The 23,427-nt window shown below is 32.2% G+C and overlaps 1 protein-coding gene across 9 annotated transcripts in view; it reads right to left on the reverse strand.

Moving 5' to 3' along the window:
* LOC122400859 overlaps positions 1-23,427 on the reverse strand; it is a 216,242-nt gene that overhangs the window by 15,886 nt on the left and 176,929 nt on the right. For 8 of the 9 annotated variants that reach the window (XM_043402574.1, XM_043402580.1, XM_043402578.1 and 5 more), the window contains 3 exons: positions 20,203-20,412; positions 6,107-6,226; positions 1,200-1,471 (listed from right to left, as the gene is read on the reverse strand). In XM_043402574.1, the coding sequence (XP_043258509.1) occupies positions 1,200-1,471; positions 6,107-6,226; positions 20,203-20,412 (602 nt within the window). The remainder of the gene's footprint in view (positions 1-1,199; positions 1,472-6,106; positions 6,227-20,202; positions 20,413-23,427) is intronic. The other variant, XM_043402581.1, reaches the window with a different exon arrangement.

A 23,427-nucleotide genomic window follows, 5' to 3' on the forward strand; every position in this document is an offset into this window, starting at 1 on the left:
GAAATTAAAATTCAATATTAGTCACGTTGGACATCCAAGCCATCAAGTTTAAATAACTACCACTAAAATTCAAATTGAATATAAAAATTGGAAGATAATCGTAGTCATATCAGACATCCAAGTTATTGAGTTTAAATGACTCAAACTATAATTCAAATTGAATATAAAAATTGGAAGATAATCTTAGTAATGTTAGACATCCAAGTTATTTAATTTAACAAACTCAAATTATAATTCAAATTGAATGTAGAAATTGAAATTCAATATTAGTCACGTTGGACATCCAAGCCATCAAGTTTAAATAACTACCACTAAAATTCAAATTGAATATAAAAATTGGAAGATAATCTTAGTCATATTAGGCATCCAAGTTATTCAGTTTAAATGACTCAAATTATAATTCAAATTGAATATAAAAATTGGAAGATAATCTTAGTCCTGTTAGACATCCAAGTTATTTAGTTTAACAAACTGAAATTATAATTCAAATTGGATGTAGAAATTGAAATTCAATATTAGTCACGTTGGACACCCAAGTTATTGAAACTAACAAACTTAAAATACAATTCAAACTGAACGTAAAAATTGAAATTCAATACTAGTCACGTTGGATATCCTAGTTATCAAGTTTACCAAACTTTGTTATCGAACTCGTAGTTTATTAATCTTCTGTCAATTATAGTTCGATCGATCACACGACCAGGTGGAAATGGCAGCTACGCCAATTTGTCATTCGTTACTGTTCCCACAGACTTAACGACCCCATTATTCATAAAAATCTTCAATCGTTTAAGAAGGATAAACACAAATTAGGGCAGAAAAGTGGTCGATTTTTAGGAAACTCCGGAGTAGTTTCCTTTGCGTTTGAATTTCGAAAAAAACCCTAGCAAATGCATTCGTATATTTAACAATAACTTTGCAAATATTAAGTTCTAAATAAAATTGGGTTATTTGCTCGTACCATTTGTTTTTCATGAACAACAAAAGGCTTCTGTGTTTCTGAGTAGTAGGTAAATTAAAAGATCAACGAACAAAAGCTCTTCGTGGCCCGAAGCTGGGGCTTAATTAACTTCGTGGTAAATCCGGCTTTGCTTAGGATTATATGTATACTCAACGTTAGACGAGCAACGATTAATTAATTCGATATCGTTAAATATATATGTATATATTAATATATGATTCGTTCGAGACGAAATTACCTTGAAGACTGTTGTTGATTGTTTGGATCGAGCAACGAGACTTCCGGCGTATCCTTCGATATGCTCTCGACGCAATTCTGTTTCTTCGACTCTGGATCTTCGCATTTCTCTTCTTGCGTTGGTTTCAGGAAGGACTCTTTGTCGCCATCGATGCCGTCTTCTTTCGAAGTCCGTTGATCTTGTTGTCGATTCGTCGACGCCAGTGGCAAGTTATCTGCACTGCGAACCTTTCGGCACAATTTTGACGTTGAACCATGACGCCGTAAAAATTCCTGAAAATTACAACGGGACTGCATTGTAGACGGAGAAGAGCCAAGCATTTAAACACAGGTTTCCAGTCGTTTCCTGCAGTTTTCATTTTCATCAGAATTTTTCGAGGCTCTTTTCCTTTCAGAATTTGCCTAAAAAATCCTCTGAAGCTCCGTTAGTTTTGCTAATATTTTTATATACTTACAATAGTTTACTTGACGATTAGAGAAATAAGTAATTGAAAATGCAAATAACAGGTATTAAATTGTTTAATCGGGAATTATAAATAAATGAACTTTGTACAGTCTTGGAATTAATCAACCAATGATTAGTATTACAGAAAAATAAATATTTCTGATTTTTTTTTTGTAAACATTTAGAAGTCAAATTTTATTTGCGAATAACGAATGAAAATTTCAGAATCATTCGTGAATCAACACACGTAAAGTAGAATACAAAATTAATTTACGAACGACTATAAAATTTTTATTTGTTATTTACGAATAAAATTTGCCCAACTCTGGTATATTCTTTATTACAAAAAAGTGTGATCAGTTTCATTTAAAATACAGGGAGATTCTAAACCTAGTAAGAAAAGTTATCTTCTAGTTAAGGTATAATTATCTAATTACTAAATCGTATTATGCAGCACAAAAAATAAGTTATTAAAATATATCTGACAAAATTTGAAATCATTTGACGAGCAAATATAGCAATACCAAGTATAGTTCTATGGTATAGTTTCTAAAGAACCGTGAATATTTTACATCTCCAACCCCTGTGTAACCCCTTAAGGGAATTTAAAAACTTCTCTTCCGTCTGCGATAGTACGTGTAGATCTTCAACCCCCATCACAACTTAAGGGGTTACGTCAGAGCTGACGGGCTGAAAAACAAGCTAACTTTCATAAATTTTGCCAGAAGAATTCTACGTATTTCGTATATTAAAAATAAAAATTCTTTGCATACAACCCGAAGAATTTATTATTTGATGAAATTTAAAATAGGGGAAGTTATTTTGTGTGGCAAATACAAATAATATTTTTTCATTTTTTCTTAATCATTTACGCAATTCTAATTAGGCTGTACACATGTGAGGCAATTAGCAATTAATGGCCACCTGATGTAAGGGAGAAAAACACCCCCTTTTCTCTTCTACAAATTTCCATTTTTTAACTATTAAAACGTGTACGTAAGAAGAACACTTTCTCCACCACGACACATTCCTTAAAACGAAAAATGTTAATTTTATTTTCGTCTACGAAAATGACATCATTCACTCTTTTCCACATTGAAAACGCTTTGGAACACCGTGTATTGTTGTTGAAATTATTATATACTGTTTGTATTATACATCTCTATTGTAATTGAGCATTACTTGCCTGTTAAAAAAAAAAAAAAATAAAAATAAAAATCTGTGGGTTTGTAATTTCCCTATAATTGCTACTATTGTTATCCGATCGAGATGAAATTTTGTCTGGTTGCTCTTTATGCTCCGAGGGAAAGTATAGGCTGCTTAATCTGCGAAAATATTAACTATAAAGCAGGCTACGAGGCTTTAAACGAGTGAAGGATTCTCTATCGAATGACACCTGTGCTGTGCAACCTATGTGCTAGAAAGCTCTCTAATCTAATATAAAATTTTTAAAATCTAAGTACGTACAATTCAGCTTCGTTTCAGCTATATAGTAAATACCTACGTAAAATTTAAAAAAAAAAGCTTTTATTTGTCTAAGAAAATTTCTTAATGCAAACCTTAGCCGTCCGCCATGCTTGATGGTAGAATTTACTAATCACAAATAACATCCTGTAAAGTTCAGTCATTCAAACGAAATACAATTGGAAGTTGGAAAATTAGCTTTTCATCGTTGGTATTATATACAAAATGTTAATTATATTTATCGAAAATTGCACCTAAAATCCAGAACCGGAAACGGTCAGTTTTTAGTTGCATTCTGTGTGCTCCTCTCATTGTCGTAGACGTAACGGGTATACCTTTAAAATTGTCGTAAAAAAAAAAGAACGATACGCTGCGATTATCAACGATGGTCCATCCTAGAAGAAAATGAATTTAACGACTTCCGTAGAAGTAAATTACGAGCTTATTGATCAGACTGTAAACTACACTTTACCTCTGACTACCTTGAACTTTAACGTTTAACGTATCAATTTTGCACGGTCTCTTTCCCGTTCGTTACTTATTTAAATATCCATTCATCGTGTCTGGAGTTTAGCGTCTTCGAAATTTTGTTACACACGAGCAAAACCGATCCCGGATCGTTCGGGCTCGAAACGAACGTTGGGAACCCCGTTTTCCGTTTTCGTCGCGCGGCTATCGATCATCGCCGCGACGAAAACCATTCCGCGCGATCAATCGATAAAATAAAATTAACGTCGATTGCTATTAGCTTTTTTTTTACCGTGTCGTTCTACGTGCACGCGTGCCGACGAGGTTAATTACCATTGCAAAAAGGGAAAAATGTTATAAATACGCCACGACCTCGTCCTGTCCATTTGCAAATTGCACAAACATCGTGGGATCATTACGAAGCTGACAGACGTTTATAATCGAAAAGTTAAAAATACGAGGCGATATTAATCTCCGATGTTTGCGAAATATATTTTGTATTATAGACGCTTTCCAAGGATTATGTTGTTTTATTCTCATCTGAACGCAAACATAAATATCGTCGGTCATGAAATATACGAAAGTATACGACTTTCCTGTCGTATATATTTATTATTTCGCGAGTGCGCGATATTGGGAACTGCTGCAGGAATTATTGCGGGAATTATTGCTCGAACGTACGGTTCAAACGATCGCCATTTCGTGAAAGATTCGATCTTCCGAATTTGAAATAATAAAATGTGTAATGAGTTTTAGAAAAGGCTGAGAAATAAAACAGAAAATTCTACGTGTTCTATAAATGGGATTATTTGTTTTTAATAATTTTACCTTGCATTTGAAATTAGTTTAAACAATAGATTCTTTTGTTAATTCTACTGTGACAATGACTGATGCACAAACATAGTGAAGGAAAACTAATGTAAGAAATTGCTGTATTTAATTATTTTCAATTTAAATGTAAACAGTAATTTGTGAAATTTTTAGTGCAATATCAGTTATTATACTTGTGAATTTACGATTGTAATTATAATTGTGAACAATTGCAGCTATCAATTTTGATAGAATAATTCGTTTGAAACTAGTTTGGAAGAATAAATAAATAAATATATTTGTGTATTCTTGAAGAGATACTATAATTCTATTAAAGGAAAACTACTAATAATGTAAGAAATTACTATATTTAATTATTTTCAATTTAAATGCAATCAGTAATTTGTGAAATTTTTAGTGCAATATCAGTTATTATACTTGTGAACTTTGCAGATTGTGAACAGTTGCAGTTATCAATTTTTGTTGAATAATTAGATGGAAGAACAAATAAATAAATATACTTGTGTATTTTTGAAGAGATAGTACAATACTATTAAAGGAAAGTTACTAATAATGTAAGTAATTGCTACATTTAATTATTTTCAATTTAAATGAAAATAGTAATTTATAAAATTTTTAGTGCAATATACTTGTGAATTTACAATTGTAATTATAATTGTGAACAGTTGCAGTTATGTGTTCTTGTTGAATAATTCTCTTTGAAACTAGTTTGGAAGAATAAATAAATAAATATACTTGTGTATTCTTGAGGAGATAGCACAATACTATTAAAGGAAAGTTACTAATAATGTAAGAAATTGCTGTATTTAATTATTTTTAATTTAAATGTAAACAGTAATTTGTGAAATTTTTAGTGCAATATCAGTTATTATACTTGTGAATTTACGACTGTAATTATAATTGTGAACAATTGTAGCTATCAATTTTGATCGAATAATTCGTTTGAAACTAGTTTGGAAGAATAAATAAATAAATATATTTGTGTATTCTTGAAGAGATACTATAATTCTATTAAAGGAAAACTACTAATAATGTAAGAAATTACTATATTTAATTATTTTCAATTTAAATGCAATCAGTAATTTGTGAAATTTTTAGTGCAATATCAGTTATTATACTTGTGAATTTACAATTGTGATTATAATTGTGAACAGTTGCAGTTATCAATTTTTGTTTGAATTTTGTTTCTCTTTGAAACTAGTTTGGAAGAATAAATAACTAAATATATTTGTGTATCCTTGAAGAGATAGCACAAACTTAGTAAAGGAAAACTATTAATAATGTAACAAGTTACTGCATCGAATTATTCTCAATTTAATTGCAAATAAAAATTTTGTAAAATTTGTAACGCAATATCAGTCGTTATATTTGTGAACTTATAATTGTGATCAGTCGCAGTTATCAATTTTATTTATTACCAAATACCAATTATTTTAATTTTATATTAGCAATAAATAAATATATTTGTCCTCGAAGAGATGGGGCGAGATCTCTGACAGCAATCGTGCGAATTTTTCCAAGCTTCCAAACGACCGGTTGCTTTTCCCATTGTCGTGACTGCGAATTGACGGGAAGGTTGCTACGAAGTTAGGGTTCGATCGAAAGTTTCAAGGACGCGGATCACCGGAACGGTTAATACGTCCAGTGCCACGACAAAATTGGTCGAGTTATAGCTTTCTCGTCTTATACGATTACGTTACCTGGGATAGGAAGCCGGCTACGTCGATGGCGCTGTTCACTCGCGGCCTCGAGGTTCTCGGCCACCCCAATCCTCCCCCGCTATCCAACGAGTCCACGTGATGGTTCGACCAGTGCAGATGCTGGAAATTGTAGCAATGCAATTAGATCGTCGCACCGAGAGCCAAGCCGAAAGGAAATTGCCTTTGAATGCGACTCTTTCAAGCGTGATATCCGACAAGACATACAAAGACAATAAACTTCACTACCCACCAAAAATAGAATCAGTCCATACCACCTCTTTCAAAACCCATAAAACAATTGTTCCATAACGGGAATATCGATTTTTTAATATAAAACACATTTATTATACACTCTAATATATTTATTAAGTTTATTATGCATATTTATTGCACTGGTCTCGTTGATAAAGTGTTTTATAATTGTAACTGAGGATAAAAGGTAGCTCGAGAATATTCAGAAATTATTTAAAAATAATTGTTTTGTTTATTTTGCTCTGATAACTTATTGAATTTTGAAATGTTCTTTTGTAAATTAATTACAAAATTCTGGGACTCATTTCGACGCACGTGTTATTTAAAATGTAAATCTGATAACATATTACAAAATCAAGATTTTGTGGCGGAGAAATAACACTATTTCTGGTGAGTATGCTTTTGAGCTGAAACAGTAGGATAATGCCAACGTCAGGTTTTGTCATCTTCAAGAACACTTCTCGTTTAAACATCTCAAATCTTCATAAACATTTCAACTTACTTCGTTGTGAGGTATTGTTACTAGTTGCATCTGTAGTGTGTGTTTTAAAATTATATATATATGTATATTAATTGAACTAGCAATTCTATTTTGGGCTCCAACAGTCATCGTAAATTACCTATTGCATTAAATATTAGACTTGGCTAAAAGCGCAACGACAAATTTGTTCAAAACTTGCGTTCTAGTATTAAACATTGTCGAATTATAACGTCAGTGGAGAATGCAATAGAAAATAGGATTTTCAAATACTGATTTAGTTGATTAAAAATTTCAACATTGTCCACTTCTCGTTCCCAAATTTACTATATTTTAAAACTATAAATTTGATCCAATGTTGTGTTTCGTGTTTCGTACAGAATCAGTAGCAGTAACGTAAAATATTTTCCCCATTTTATTTTACGTTACATCCGATTCCTTTTATTCTTAAGCAAATTCGTAAGCGTTTATGGTGTTTCAAGCGTTCTACTATTTCAGTGCTGGTGACGTGTAATAATTTTTACGTAAAAGCGTCGGGTGTGTTTGCTGTGCAATATTTTCTCTCTCGATGCGTGTCGATTCTCCGTGCTAAAAATTCTGTGCGTATTGTTGCTACCACTGTGCGAAAATTGTGCATGTTATTCATAGGTACGATCGCGTTAGAAGGAACCGAAGCGAATAGATTGATACTTTCCAAGCAAAACAAATACGTTTGCGAGTCAGCGAAACGATCGACGCCGATACATTACGAAACGAACAAGATCTCATATTTAAAAAAAAAAGAAAAAACTTTTCTTTCATTATACCTGTCGAAATTACGACTATGTTCCTGTATTTTATTTCACTGACGGTACAAGCTTGATATTTCGACGAAAGGCGCGAGGAAAAAATTTCGAGGTATATTGTGTTACTTTATCTTCGTAGAGAAATTGGTTTGGCTCAACAAGTTTAATAAGAATCCTAAGTTAATGGTCTGAGCGTGGTGGATTGAGTGTTGGGGGATAAGAACAGGCGATTACATTATCGTTTAGATCAGGCAGAGGCCCTTCTAATAGAATCCGTGTTACCTAGATTCGCCCTAAAAAGACTTAATATCAAATAAGGAAGTCGCACGAAGGCGATTACAGCAAGCAATAAGATCATCATGGACAGTTTTCTCGCCATAAACACTTTCATGAAATTATATATTCGTTTGTATTCTATTTTATTAATTTAATCGTTTTAGAATTATTTTCAATTCACAATACTTGATCTCTGTAAAAAGACAAAGGCAGTGAAATAGAGGTTCATAGTATTTCTAACAATTCTATGAAAACATTTGTATTTCGAATTTGATAAAAGACAAATAAAAACTGTACAGGAAAAGGTTGAAGGGTACAACAACGACTATTTTTCTACGACTTCAGTTTTTTCAAAAATGCAATCACGGGCGCAAAAAAATGGCCATCGTAGTATCCATTCGATTTTTACACACTGGAGCTTTTTTTAAACGTTTATTTTTCTACGTTCGAAAATAGTCATTTCTGTACCGTTCAATTTTTCTATCTTTCACCAAATTCGAGATACAATCGCGTGGTTCGTGAGGTGTGACTCATCAGGCGTGTCACGGATCGTTTACGATAACACGTTAACTGCCAGTCTAAAATCCTAAAATTGTTTACGAGACCAAAACTTTCATTTTAGGCAATTGTACACAACTTAAAAGTTGTAGCAGTTACTTTTGTAACCTCATTAAAATTTATTTTCTTTAACACTTCAACTTGAGAATTCGTTGTTATAGTTCTACTGTTAAAAGTTCTGTCACCCATATATGGGTGACGTGGCAGTCAAAGTGTTAATTTTCATCGATCAACGGACCACGTTCGATCGATTTCAAGACGTCGATATCGCGATGTTCACATCCGAATTGCCTGTCTCTGGCAGATTCGTAATCTCGTTGAGATTTGGGTCAGGAAGCCATTACTCTGGGAACTTTAAGACAAGATATATTTAGCGGAAGCATCCCTCTTCGAAGGTAATATTCTTCCTATAAACGTCAGATTAGTGCTCACGTAGGATTTTATGGTGTCTCTGATAGCGATCTTCCGCCTTTATAATGCCTAGCATCACCGTGGATATTACAAATAAATTCTTTATTGCTGGCAGTTATCGTGCGTTATCGCGACGCGAAGCGTATTCTCCTTTTGTTTTATTAGAATTAGCGCTTAAAATTCCCCGTTGCATTTCCCTCGCTAAACTATGCTCGGATTTCAGAATTCCATTTCACAAAGCAAAAGGAAGGAATAATTTCATTCCTGCTGTTTCTTTCGTCTCGAATATCTTGGAATCAAAAATAAAAGAAATACGCTTCCGGAACCGAAAGCAATAACAAACTAAAATGTTTGTTCTTTGACATTTCAATTCAATATACTTTCTCGGGAAGTTTAAGTACACGCTCTGGACTCGAGTTTCCGAAATAATGAAATAACTAAAGCGAGTTGCAAGTTTTAAGAATACATTACAATAATTTATTTTATAAGAATAAATAAAGCTAGAAAGAATTCTAATTATAGAAATAATTTTAAAAAAAAGTTGTTTAACAAAATGATTTTGTATGTTAAAAATAATCTGGGATTTATATTTATATACGAAAATATAGAATTTTTTCGTACTTCGATTTCGAGATAATTGAGTTTGAAATTTTGTCGGATTCGCGTGAGATACGGTTCGCCTGGCGTGTCTGACCATAACTTGCTGTTTCTACTTAGAAGTCATACTCTACTGCACGCGAACCCGATGAATTTTCGAAGTCGATTATTTCGAAAACAGGTTTCTATCTGCCTCGAAAACTTCCTTCAATCTCGAAACTATAAGATTATTATATTAATTCTTTTCAACAACATTATTATATGGCGTATATTTCTTTGTGTAACAGTTTCTTTATAGACAGCCAACCCCAATAATGCTAAAATTAAATATTTAAATATTTTGAAGCCAACAATTTTACGATCATATAATATTTGCATATACGTATTTACATATACTATTATTAATGTAACGATCGATCTTGAATATATTTTACATCTACAACGTTTATTCAAAATTGTTTGAAAATATAAATAACGAAAATCGACTGTGAATTTTGGATCCCAGAGATTTAAAATGAAGTTCACTTTCAATATACAGCTCCATTTGGCAAAGTTGCGTAAATTGTATATTCAGAAAATAAAAAGCACGGAAAATAAAATGAATGAATTAAATACATATTACCCTTAAACGAATTAAAGTAATCAAAACGCTTTATTCGAGATCGATCAATCACCTGTATCTTCCCTATAGATTTAACTGTTGCACATTCGTAAGTCAAAGTGGCTCTAATCAATTTCTGTTGCCAATTTCCAATTAGCCTGCACGAAACTGAGTAACCAGAGTGTGAAAGTGTCGTGCCATAGCAATCGATGTCAATGCATAACTTTCGAACCTTTTTAAACCAACGCGATTTTTTAAAATAATAACAGGCTGCTGCTTTCGGTCGATATACGAGGTTTACAATTTTTTCAAAGTTTATTTTTTAAAATTTAATTTCTCGTTAGAATAAATTCGTGAAAACAGCTTCGAATCGTGAAATTTCGCTATTGAACGTTTTATAATTTTGTTCCTCAAAGCAATTTTGAGTCCGTTAAAAAGTATGAAATATATTGGAACAAAGAGTGAAAAGCGTTTTTAAATGTGCTGCATGTTTCAAAGTTTCAAGTGCAGTTCTTTGTGACACGTAAATATTTGAGATGTTCCTTTTTTAAATTTAGTTACTTTATTTTCCGAATAAAAGAAAATAATGTATATACGGGGAAACGTGTACCAAGCAGAGTGAGAGCATTCATTTATTTTATTTATCTACTTTATTCACGAAATAAAATAGAGTTATGTACGTAGAAGAAAAAGTGCACAAGGCAGATTAAAAGGACGTTATTTGTATTATTTTGTAATGTGAGTGTAAGAAATATTTCAATATGTGTTATCTACACAAATAGTTATGACACTTGTTAATGGTTTTGGATAATACACTTTCTATTCTGTATTTGTCTGCAATTGTTTCAAATCAGTTTGGTAAACTCGACCGAAAACCGCGCTTAAAATCCAGGTCTGAAAGTGTTAGGAAGTGGATATCGAACTGTAAACACGGTCACCCTGTACACGACACGTGTCTGCAAACGTAAATCAATATTGAGAACAACCAGCACGAGACTAGTTGCAAGTGAAAACATTTTACTTATTTTTAATAATAATAAAAATACATCAATTTTATTCCCCAATGTTCTATAACACACGTAAAAATACAGAAAATAAACCATATTTGACACGACTAATGCTAATTTGAAAATTTTAAAAGATTTTCAATCGATAATGCAATGCTGTAAACGAAATTTGAAAAAATTCATACTCTATGTATCAGAATATTATTTTATCTCTACGAGGATCATAATTCCGCATAACTCCGCAATGTCGAGTCTTGCCAACCCTGAAGCGTGCAGATCCTAAATATTTACCACTCGTGTCGAACAGTTCGAACTATTTTCCCAGTAAAGCTCTTGGTGTTTACATGCAACGTGAAAGTATTTAATTAAAAGCATTCGTTTGTTGTTACGTCATTTACGAAATGCACGTGAACTCTATAAAAGCTAACCGAAGCCACAAACGTTAACAATGGAACGTATTGAGTACCTGTTTCAGTTCACAATTTACATATATTTCTACAGTCCCTCATAATTTTCTCTTATTCATTTACACAAGCTCCAAAATTTGAGTACTTTGAGAGAATCTATATTTTGAAATATTCAAAACAATTTGTGCACAAATATATTCAATAATATTTTCCTTTCTCCTTTTTAGAAATATATTACAAAAATTTATTACGCATATTTTCCTTCATATTTTGTTTAACTCTTGAAATAGTAATAAATTTTTATTTTCGTTGTATACTATCAAAAATTTATGAATTCTATACTGTGGACTGTCTATTGTTTTTTGTTATTTATAATTATATTTTTAATACTCGTGAGTAGACACAGTGAAATATTTTCTGTAAAGAATGTTTCAGTGAAATATTGCAGAAAGTTAGAGAAATTTGCAAGTAAATCACGTTCCACAGGAACGGATAAGATAAAAGTTCAGCTGTTTCGTGTCTCTGGCAGCGAACAGAACTTCGTCCCTACTCAATAACGGTCCGCATCCTTAATCGACCAAAAACTAAATACAGTCTATGTCAATTGCAACGAAGTTCGTTTCCTTTGACACGACAACAATTTCTTGCAAACAGAAACTTTGTTCTGCAAACGTGCTCAGCTAGAAAGGGTCGACACATACTTTTTTGTCTCGCCTTCGACATTATTCGATAATTGAATCAAGAGGCGTTCGTTTTATTCGATCGTATGGAACAACCAACGAGCATTTTCCAAACGAAATAAAATCCAGCTGTCAGTGGTTTACGTATTTTCCTAAAATACGTTGTCGTTATAAAAGAATAATTCACGTGAAATATGAGCCGCATCGGATTACGGGGAAACGTGCTTCGCGAGCCTTGAAATTTTACATTTAAAACGATATCACGCGCGAATCCACAGCTGCTACCAATGCTGTGCCAAAATTGTTCAGCCACCTGATCGTTACATTTTTTATTTACCGATTTTTAAAATCTCTCTTCGAATCAAAGGGAAAATTCAACTACGACACCTTTTACTATTCTTTTCTTCGATGTTTTTCTGAACGTGATTCGTAAATTGAACATTTCTTTCTTTTTCTTCGATCGTCGGCTACTTAAATATTTCTTGGTGTCGAAATTTACCTCCACTGTACGAAAAATGAACACACCAACCCTGGAACGATGTTCATTTTACGAATCATTGCTGTATAAATGACTCCTGGTGTTGAAATTTGCCTCCACTGTACGAAAAATGAACACACCAACCCCGGAGCGATGTTCATTTTAAGAATCATTGCTGTAAGTGCTGACATACATCGATTTTCGATTGTATTCTGTCTGGTAACTAGTCCAAGTGTAAAACACGGTGTACTGTGCTGTATTTTTCTTCACTGTGTTATTTTTCAGTTATTGAAACGTTATAATAAATTGTTAAAAATACACTGTGTATTAAGATTCTCAACAGAGGGTTTGTGTATGAGTTACTGATTACTAAAACGTACGAATTATTATACATTTAGGGGTTGAGACAATAAAGCATTGATTTAATTAATTCTATTACAAAAATATGAAACGTTACAATGCATTATTAAAAATACACGTACGAATTATTATATTTAGGGATTGATACTAAGCTCTCGTTTCGTCAATGTTATCAATAAAAATGGCGAGTCACGTTTCCCCGCTGTTCGATCGAGTCCACGTTTTACCAGAATTATTTCTTTGCGTATTAGGATCGTTCCGAGGGTTTGGATCGATAAAACCCCGAGACAGGGAAATAAAGAGCCCCTAATGAACACGTATCTACCGTCGAAGACCCGAAAGGAGCTCGGTAGGGGCTGGGGCGAAGTATAGACACGGGGGAGGAAAAAAACAACCACAGAGGCCACATAAACGAACAGAGGCGACGCGCACGAGTACAGAAACAAAGACACATCGTGAGTACACTGGACAAGAAAACGAGACAGAGCTGGTGAACAAAAGACAAGAGTGAGCTGACGATCGGTGGAAGAAAACAGCTTATCAGCACGTACAGAGTGGAAGAATATAAAAAGGCGAAAAGAAAGTAGAGGTAGAAGAAGAAGAAGAAGAAGAAGAAGAAGAGAACAGAGAGACTGTTGACAAGTACCGATGGTCACGCGATGTCGGCCCTGTGGAGTAGAGCGAATTGGCAGCCGCATTCTCGGGGCTCTCGAGATCTCCTTGGGTACTGAAAGCACTGCTCCAAGACGCAACAGCCCCCGCCCCCGCACTGCATCACCATATCCGACAATGTGGTCATTACCTTCGAGATTTTTTTTGCGGTCGGTATTTGTACGTTCCCGGCGAGAACCCGTCATTTTTCGATTTTTCGATTATTCGAGTCGAGAAGCGGCGATTTCGCGATGGGTCGGCACAGTTGAAAGAGGCACAAAGAAATTCACACCATTAGATTCTCATTCGTCGAATCGAGCAACGATTGAGCCAGTAACCTATCGTTACCGTGTCGTGTCACTGGTCGCCATTTTTGTATTTTTTTTTTTTTAGTTTTCTTGCACCAGCGGTCGTAATAAAAACTCGAAATTGCTATTTATTTAATATTCACTATATTTAAAATAAAAATATTTATTTTTTGAGAAGTTATTCGTGGTCCAAATTTAATTTTGAATAAATTTTGCAAATGAATTTAAAATGAGTTTTTTTTCATCACGTAAGATTTGGGTTGGTTCGAACATTTCTTTACATAGTTAAATTATTGTATTCGTAAAAAGATTGAGTATTAGTACGGTGATCAAAAGTATACCTTTGTGGTGTGATTTTTTGTTTTGTGGATCTTACAGGTGTACGATAAAATTTAATTCATTTACGAAAAATTCAGTCATAAATTCTTTATGTCGAGTTTCACAACAAAATGTGTTAAATTAGTGCTAAACTATTTCTAATATTGTTTGATAGATTACATTAATGCTTGAACATAAGTCAATAGTACATATAACATTTATTATATTAAGAAATGAATAATTTAATTTAGATTAATTTAGTAATTTGTTGTAATTACTCATAAAAAAGGTCTAACTAAATTAGGAAACAGATTATCGATCAAATTTGTAATAATACATGAATTTGCGTCACTATAAGGTGTCTCATGTATTTGTGCATCATCTGAATAATTGTAACAATAACTGTAAAAATTACAGAAATAAAAATGCCATTTAAATAACAAGTTCTTAACCTTCTTTGTCCGTGACACAAAATTGCAAAATAAATAAATAGAAAATTTTTCATGTAAATATTTAGATACCATTTAAAATATCACACCCATAAGCACCATGTAAATGAAGATCAGTTTGTTAAAAATAAACGTTTTGATCAAATTTCGTTTCAAGTCAAGAGTTACTATATTTTTTTCTTAACTGCAACTTTAATCTCTCGGCGACTGAACTTAAATTGGAAAATGTTCTTTGTTTTGTCTTTCGGTACAGAGACACTGAAATTAAGAGAAGAGGAAAATGGACCGAGAGAGACGCGGATGGCGTTAATTCCTTGAGAATAAAAAGGAAGCTAATTAAATGCAGATAAAGGAAAAGTTGAAGAAACGAGAGATAATAAGAAGGGGAAATAAAAGCTAACGGACAATTAAAGATGAGGGGAAAGGACAAAAAAGGAAAGAGGTAAGTAAATAATATAAATGGAAGGTGTGATGTAATAACACATAAAAAATTAAACGTTAATGGAGTAATCATTGAGTGAATCGTTTAATGCAAATTAAGTGCAGTGTAAACATTAATTATCAAAGTGATCGGTTCGACCACTTTTGTAAGAATCGTTTCCTAATTTTTCTTATCTGTTTATCAGCCTTTTTCGTAACTTTTACATTTAATAAAAAAACTTTTCCTACCCCCGAGGGAAACTTTCGACGACGGTTACGAAATTCATCAGTTAATATTGTTTTTGGAGGATATATACTTTCCTAATACAATTTGATTTATGTTACTTACGCTCTTTCGCCTAAAATATTAATATTACCCAACGCGGGCAATCCCCTTTGGGAGTAGCTAGAATCTTCACGGGGGCGTTTTAAAGTAGCAACGAGCTTAGAGTATATTAGGCAGCATCAACACTGCGGATGAAAACGCTAAATAATTTAAATTTCATTCCAGCAAATGGAATATATTTTAAATAAAATTTTCAGAGTTTATTAATATTAAATGGAAGCAACCCAAGAAAAAGCTAATGAACTAACTCATGGTCTAAACTATATAAACTTTCGTTTACCGAAAAATCTCGTAAAAAGTGAGAAACTTGCAGATTTCGAGTTTTTATTGCGAAAAATATACTATTGTGCACAGCCATAATAAATGCTACATTGAAACTGTTGTAATTAATTTAACATCGTCTATTTCACGGTAAAAATATTAATTAAATACTCTTAACTGCAACTTTTGTTAAATTTAGTGTCAAGCTGAATAATATTTTTTTATAAATGTCGCTAATTGACGAACAGTGGGTATGTAACATTTATTCGTTTAATTAAATAATTATTTTATCGATCCCAGACCATACAAATAACGAATATTAAGACTCATCATTGTACAAGCAATAAATGTTAAAGTTGGATATATTCCTGTAAAATATTATGCCTCTTGGCGTTTCATTAAATTAATATCGTTCACACGTCCAAACTATGTTTGCTATATCTGACACACGAATGATTTAGAATTAACGTTCGACAGATTCGTGTGTGGATAAGGAATCGTCGATACGTTTCATATTTGTTTGACGACAAGCTTTCAGAGGCCTGTGAAACTTCCAATTGCATTCGAACGATGCATCTAAATGTGAAATACAACTATTAACACGTTGTTTGTCACGCCAGTTTTCCTTATCTAGGGATATTCTCGACATTTCTCAAATTATAGCGTGACAAATAGAAATATTCAATAGTTCAATAGATATTTGATACGAATGACGAACAGAGAGTCAATTTCATTTAAAACAAATAGAAATGTCCTTTTGTTATGGCAGAATTTTATGGAGAAATAAATTCAAAATTTCATAGATGATTGTGCGTGGGATGAGAATCCAATTTGAATCCGAAATATGATAGAAGCGTTCGTTTGATTTTGTTTATTAAACGTTTCGATCTCGCGTTCGGGTAGTTTTTAATAAATAGTTGTATTATACTAAACGTAACACCGACATACAAAAATTAAAGACGCAAGAAGGAAAAAAAAATTGGTTTCTAGAAAGTAAATAATAGAAAAACGAATTCTCATTTTACGTGATTTTAAAAAACGATTAGTGGGAACATTGTCATTTAGTTGTCTGACTATAAGTTTGACGCGATGGAAAATTTTCTTGTACACTGTTAAATATTCCAATGTATTAGCCTGAAATGTTTACGTATTCGTATCACGAGTTTCCTACGAGAAATTAATGGATAAACTTTAAAATGTGATTTTTAGAAGTTCAATTCTGAGTTTGATGCGATAAACAAAATTGTTGCACGCTATTAAATACTCGAAGGTATTCTTCTAAAGTATAGTCTTTTACGTGGGTTCTATCACGAGTTTGCTATGAGAAATTAATCGCTAAAGTTTGAAAGGTGGTTTTAAAGAAGCAATTTATGGGGGAATCGTTATGGTGAAGTTGTCCAGCTATAAGTTTGAAACGATGAAACAATTGCTGGTACCTATTAAATATTTCAATGTATTAGTTTGAAATATTTAGTTGTACTACGAGTTTGAGAAATTATTCCATAAATTATTTTATATTGGATGCACAATGTGGTGCGTTTCGATTGTGAGATATAAATTCATAACAGTGTGTAAGAGAATTTTTAATAATTGATGAGGATCCTGATGGTAAATGTTTAGAAATTCCTTTCATAAAACTGTGATTTGTTTAAAATTTAGTTAACAATTCAACGGTAGGTAGTGTGTTTATGATTTTATACCTCGTATGCACTTCAATTAAAAAAATATTTGTCACGATCAATAGCATACACTGTATCTGTAAAAAATAAAACGAGGTATTTATTAACATTCGTCCGTTCAATTGCAAGGTGTTATCACACGAGGATTTAACGTTAGTATTGAAATTAAATTTAAATATACGAGAAACCAAAAAAAAAGAATCAGTATCGATGTAGTTCGAACTATTGCAATTCATTTCAGCAATAGTTATTGCAAGTAGAAGATAAATTAAAATAAATTAAGAATTAATTCGAATTGCAAATGTATTATTGTATCGATTTCAAACTCCTACGTAAATAAGTGACACCACTTTCGATAAATTACAAAAGGATCAATTTTTTCTTGTAAAAGTAGACGTTTAGAAAAAATTGAACGAATTCGAATTTATTTCCAATACGAATGTTTACCTAATCTTGCTTCAAATTTTGTTATGAGTATATTGGACTATTGCTAATAGAAGAAATAAGAAACATTATCATTTTTATTTAATCAGACTTTAGTTGTAGAGACAGTAATATTGAAAATGTTCAAAAGTTTCTAATCTAGCGGATATAAATGAATGTACTTGTGTGGTAACAAATAAAATTCAAACCAGACGATGCAATAATATTGTGTAAAAATATGACTCCGAGCTCTTATTTAAATATTTTGGATAATATATTTATTTCTACCTGGCAAAAGCTAATACATTAATATATTTTTGAGTAAATATGTATATATATTTTCATATGATTTTATTTTACTTGGCCTGGTAAACTATTTTAAATAAATATGTATAAAATGATTTATCGTAGCATGAAATTTTGTAAATCATAGAGAATTTACAGACTTTTATAACCGAACTTGTTTTTTATGTCTATTTATTGTATTCAATAGTAATGTAACTTTTGTTTTTTTATTTTCGAATTATAATTATTTTAATCACTTCGTCATAAATTACTAAATATTTCCTAGACGACTAATATTACAAGAAGACCTGATTTTGATGGTTAAGTTTGGTATTGTAAAAGTTAAATAACAAATTAAATTGCCTTTTTTTCTGTCATCTTTTTGTGAATTTTCAAACTTATATTTTTAAAATTCTATAATCAAAAACATTATATTAGGTCTACCAGAAAGTTCTGATTAGTTCTTAAATTTAAATAAATAATAAATTTATACAGGGTGTTCCACCACCCCTGGGAAAAATTTTAATGGGAGATTCTAGAGGCCAAAATGAGACGAAAACCAAGAATACCAATTTGTTGATTGAGGCTTCATTAAAAAGTTATTAAAAAATTAAATTAAAAAATTTCAAATCATTTTGAAAAAATTATTTTTGGTTGCGGGACTCAATTACAATCATTTTTGGTGAATACACATATCTTTGAAATCCTACCCACTTTCGAGAAAAAAATTCCAGTAGGTACTGAAATTTATCGGCGAAAAAAAAATTTCAAATCGCTTTGAAAAAATTATTTTCAACTATGAGGGTCAATTACAATTATTTTTGGTCATTACACATATCCTTGAATTCCTACCCACTTTCGAGAAAAAAATTCGAGAAGGTGTGAAATTTTTCGACAAAATTAAAAAATTTCAAATCGTTCTGAAAAAATTATTTTCAGTTGCAAGAGTCGATTACAATTATTTTTGGTCATTATACATAACCCCGAAATCCTACTTAGTTTCGAGAAAAAAATTCCTTACCATAAATATAATTTCAGGCCAGAAATGTCACTCGAAAATTTCATGCGAATCTTTAAAATGTCATAACTCCTGAACGGATTGGACGATTTTAATGTTTCAAACGGCAAACAACGCGTATTTTAGTGAAGAATATGAGGACATTCCAAAAACATTCGAAGAGTTATTCCTTGACATCGCAAAATGAGAAAAAACCCATAAAAATGGTTCAATTTTCAAACAGTCATAACTCTTGCAAAAGTGAATATATTTCAATGATACTTTTTTCTGAAGTAGACCTCATAGGTACCTACAAAAAAGTATTAGACAAATTTTCTGTAGGGCGTCAACCAAATTTATTAAAAATGAAAGACGAATTTTTAAGAAAAATCGACAAAAAAAAATATGAAATCGTTCTAGAAAAATTATTTTCGGTTGGGAGGGTCAATTACAATCATTTTTTATCATTATGCCTACCCCTGAATTCCTACTCACTTTCGAGAAAAAAATTCAAGAAGGTATGAAATTTTTCGACGAAATTAAAAAATTTTCAAATCGTTCTAAAAAAATTATTTTCGGTTGCAGGGGTCAATTACAATAATTTTTGGTGAATAGATCTATTCCCGAAATCCGACCCATTTTCTAGAAAAAAATTCAGTACTTGCGGAACTTTAAACGTTAATAACTTTTTAACAAAGCCTCCATCAACAAATTAGTATTCTTGATTTTCGTCTCATTTTGGACTCTAGAATCTATCATTAAAATTTTTCCCAGGGTATGTATCATGAAAAAAGATACTAATAATACAACACCAAATTAAAAATGTTTACGCCGATTTCAGAATACTTTGTTTTGTTGCAATTATCGAATCAACGTCGATCAAATTTCCCTAGCAAGCACTGTACCGCATTATTTAATAACGATAATGTTTCTTGTTTCTTTTGCGACAACTAGTACACGTGAACAATAGACAAATACTTGTAACGTGACCCGCTGCAAGATTAGGCGTTCGCTTGATTCGCCTGTGAGAGATTAATGGAACAAGGATTGCAGTGTAAGTATGTATTACCTGAGAGCATGTGTGTTGAGTCGGGTGTTGCGTGTATGGGACGTTCGCCGCTGCGCATACCCCAGTGCCAGGAACCTTTAATTGTTCCTTGTAGTCAGGCTGATATGGCAGCAACATGCGAATCTTGCCCCAACGATTGAAGAACAGCGCTATCGCGCCCGCCCAAAAGATCAACACCAACACCACTATACCCACTTCTACGCCACGGACCTGCAATTTACCCAGTCATTCATGTATATCTATATCTATACTCTAAGTGTAACAGCATCGTTCACACATTCTTTCAAATGCACCAAAACCCTCCACTCACAACGATTAATAGAGGATTATGAGTAGACTGCGGATCTTCATGCAAATTCATATTTTTATTAATAGAATCAAGGCAACCAGAGCTTCGTAGAGGGTTGCCCCGACAACTAAAATAATGATGCTTTAAGTATTTCTTATATTTTTGCATATCGAGTGCATTCTGTTGTTTTTTGAAAATTAAAATTTCCCACAAATGCATAAACATCCACTGTCTAATTACGAGGTAGGATAGAAATATGAGACACTAAGGTTTTGAGCCACACGCAGTACTGACATAGTCGCAATTCACGATTAATAGTAGTAATTTAATTGTAAAAAAAAGTAATTCATCAACTATTGAAATTCGTTTTTTATTAGAATTTCATGTAAATGTTTTTCAAACGATGTAATAAATATTCTGTTAAGAATTGTATACCAATTCCATTTAAAAATTAACTATCAACTAACTTTTTCAATCGACATATATTGTTTTATAAATTTTCACAACCACCTTCAATTTTGCGGATACGGATCCTATAGTTTTGTAGCTTTATCATTCGTTACGCATGAAACGATACAATATCGATGTGTTTGGCAAAGTGTCCTATATTCTGTTTTACACGTCAATAAAACCTGCAATACGTGTCGCATCACAAGCTGCACGTGTGTGCAATAACAGTACCGATGCTTTTATCCGAATGGTCTCGTCACAGTGAAAAGAAACACGCGAATTTCCGCGATCTATACAACGAAAAAATCAAGTTAATGCCCGGTGAAGCGAAAAATCAAAACGAATAAGAAATTAGTCGAGCTTGTTAGCATTTATGAAAAATATTTCCATTTTCGATTTGTTCCTTGGAGTTACAAATCTAGTAAACAAACATTTCACACAATGAAACAGACAAAAAGAATTACATAAAATGAGAACGATTAATTAAATGTTAAAAAGTAAAAGATATTTTTTCTAATATCAAACTTCGTCAAACACAGTGCATGGTCAAAGTTTGAGAAAACATTTTGCAAAATTCCAGAGTGGAAAATAAATTTCTGTACACTTCTACGCGTTGAATAAATGGTTTTAAATACTATAGTACAATAGTAATAAAAACATTAACTCAAAATAAATTAATGTGTTTATATACACTTAGAAATTGACAAAGAAGAAAGTAATTAATAATAAAACAAATAATGGCCAGGAAAAAAATTAATTTTGAATACGTTAGAATTACAAAATCTTGAAGAACCTGTTCCTGGCTCGAATAAAACATTCGGGTTGCAAAGAGCAGAGGGGCTCTGAAGAATATTGCAAAAGTTAGGATTCTTCGTCCAAGTTCCAATCTCAGTAACGTCGATCGTCTCAGAGTCGAAGTTAGAGGAACGTTTTTCTCGAGAAATGTTTCACGCGTTACAAAAAATTGTCACAAAATTAATTAACGTCAAACGAATCCATACATATATAGAGATTAATTTTTTGTATAACTTTTTCTTAAATTTGAAGATTTTATCGAATGGTATTTAAATATTGAATTTATATTTTTCAAATATTGGATTCACATTTTTTAAATATTTACTTTATATTTTTTAAATATCTAGTTTATATCCCCTGAATATTTAGCTTATATTTTTTAAACATTCAATTTATACTTTTTGTACATGCATACAATATTCAGATCCAATATTTTTCTCATGTGAACAAATGTGGCTTAAAAAATATTTTTCCAATATTTGACAAAAATATTTATCCGATAGTTTTGTGCTACTAGGGTCGTAGACGAAAGTTTCATTATTGGACAGAGACGTGATTATTGAGACATAAATTGTCAAGTTAATTGAGCAGAGAAGATTTGACGTTGATTAATTTCATATTAAGAAGGTTAAACATAACGGAGGGAGAAATTATTATTCGGCCAGACGGACTAATAACGCGACAGAATGGTTTACAAAGAGACTGCGATGAGCGAACGAGCCATTATAGTCTTTCAAACAAAAGAAAACTGATGGAACGGAAGGGAATCGATTCTGACATCTTTGATCGCGAAATGGACTTTTGCTGGCATCGTGGAACGTTTTGAAACTAAGTTTTATCCATAATTAATATTGTGCTTTGTTATTTAATGTGAATAAAGACAATTACACGAGGACAATTTGTCGAGGACAATTCTGACTGAGATTTCTTGCAAAAAAAATGAAGATAATTGATACAATAAAATGAAAAATATACCCCCGTGATTTTGATCGGATTTCAGAACAAATATTTTAAAGAGTATCACAAATTTAATATTTTAGTGATTTATTAAAAAGTTTCCTATATTTAAAAAACACTACTACAATTCGTTACTGAAAATTTTTAAATTATTGTTTGATCAATCCAACATATTTTGGAATAAGGTTTAAATATTTTTCGTGACGAAGAATATTAAGCACCTTGGAGAATCTGAGAAGATTTAATGTTGACCTTTGACGATATATTGGTCGTTGATAAACCATATAGGGTATCGTATTTCAGGATGTGACAACTTCGCGATCCAATTAATGACTTAATGGAAGCCGATGTTGTCGAGACAGTAATTCAGCTTAAACAAGATCACTTAGAGCGACGACTGATTAGGTCGCGGCGACGCTTCGAGGTGATCTAGAAATCCAACGTGTGCACGACTCGTTAAGGGAAGGTGGACAAAAATATTTTCATTATTTCAGTTTGCACAACAATTTTTCGATCATAAACTTTTAAAACGGAACTTTCATTCATTGTACATAAACGCGACAATCTATAAAGACTCCATTCGACCGAATTTTACTAAAATTGTCACATGCCCCTAATATTTTAAAATGTAATTATCTCGAAAAGGAGTGCTCCTAGAGAAAAATTTTGTTACACATTTTCGATTCATTTTTTCACAAGGAATCACACTATTTTCGATGGTGCACGAGTTTGCT

The sequence above is a fragment of the Colletes gigas genome, unplaced genomic scaffold (assembly GCF_013123115.1).
Source record: "Colletes gigas isolate AHSC1104 unplaced genomic scaffold, ASM1312311v1 Colletes_gigas_Sc00020, whole genome shotgun sequence".
NCBI lineage: Eukaryota > Metazoa > Arthropoda > Insecta > Hymenoptera > Colletidae > Colletes > Colletes gigas.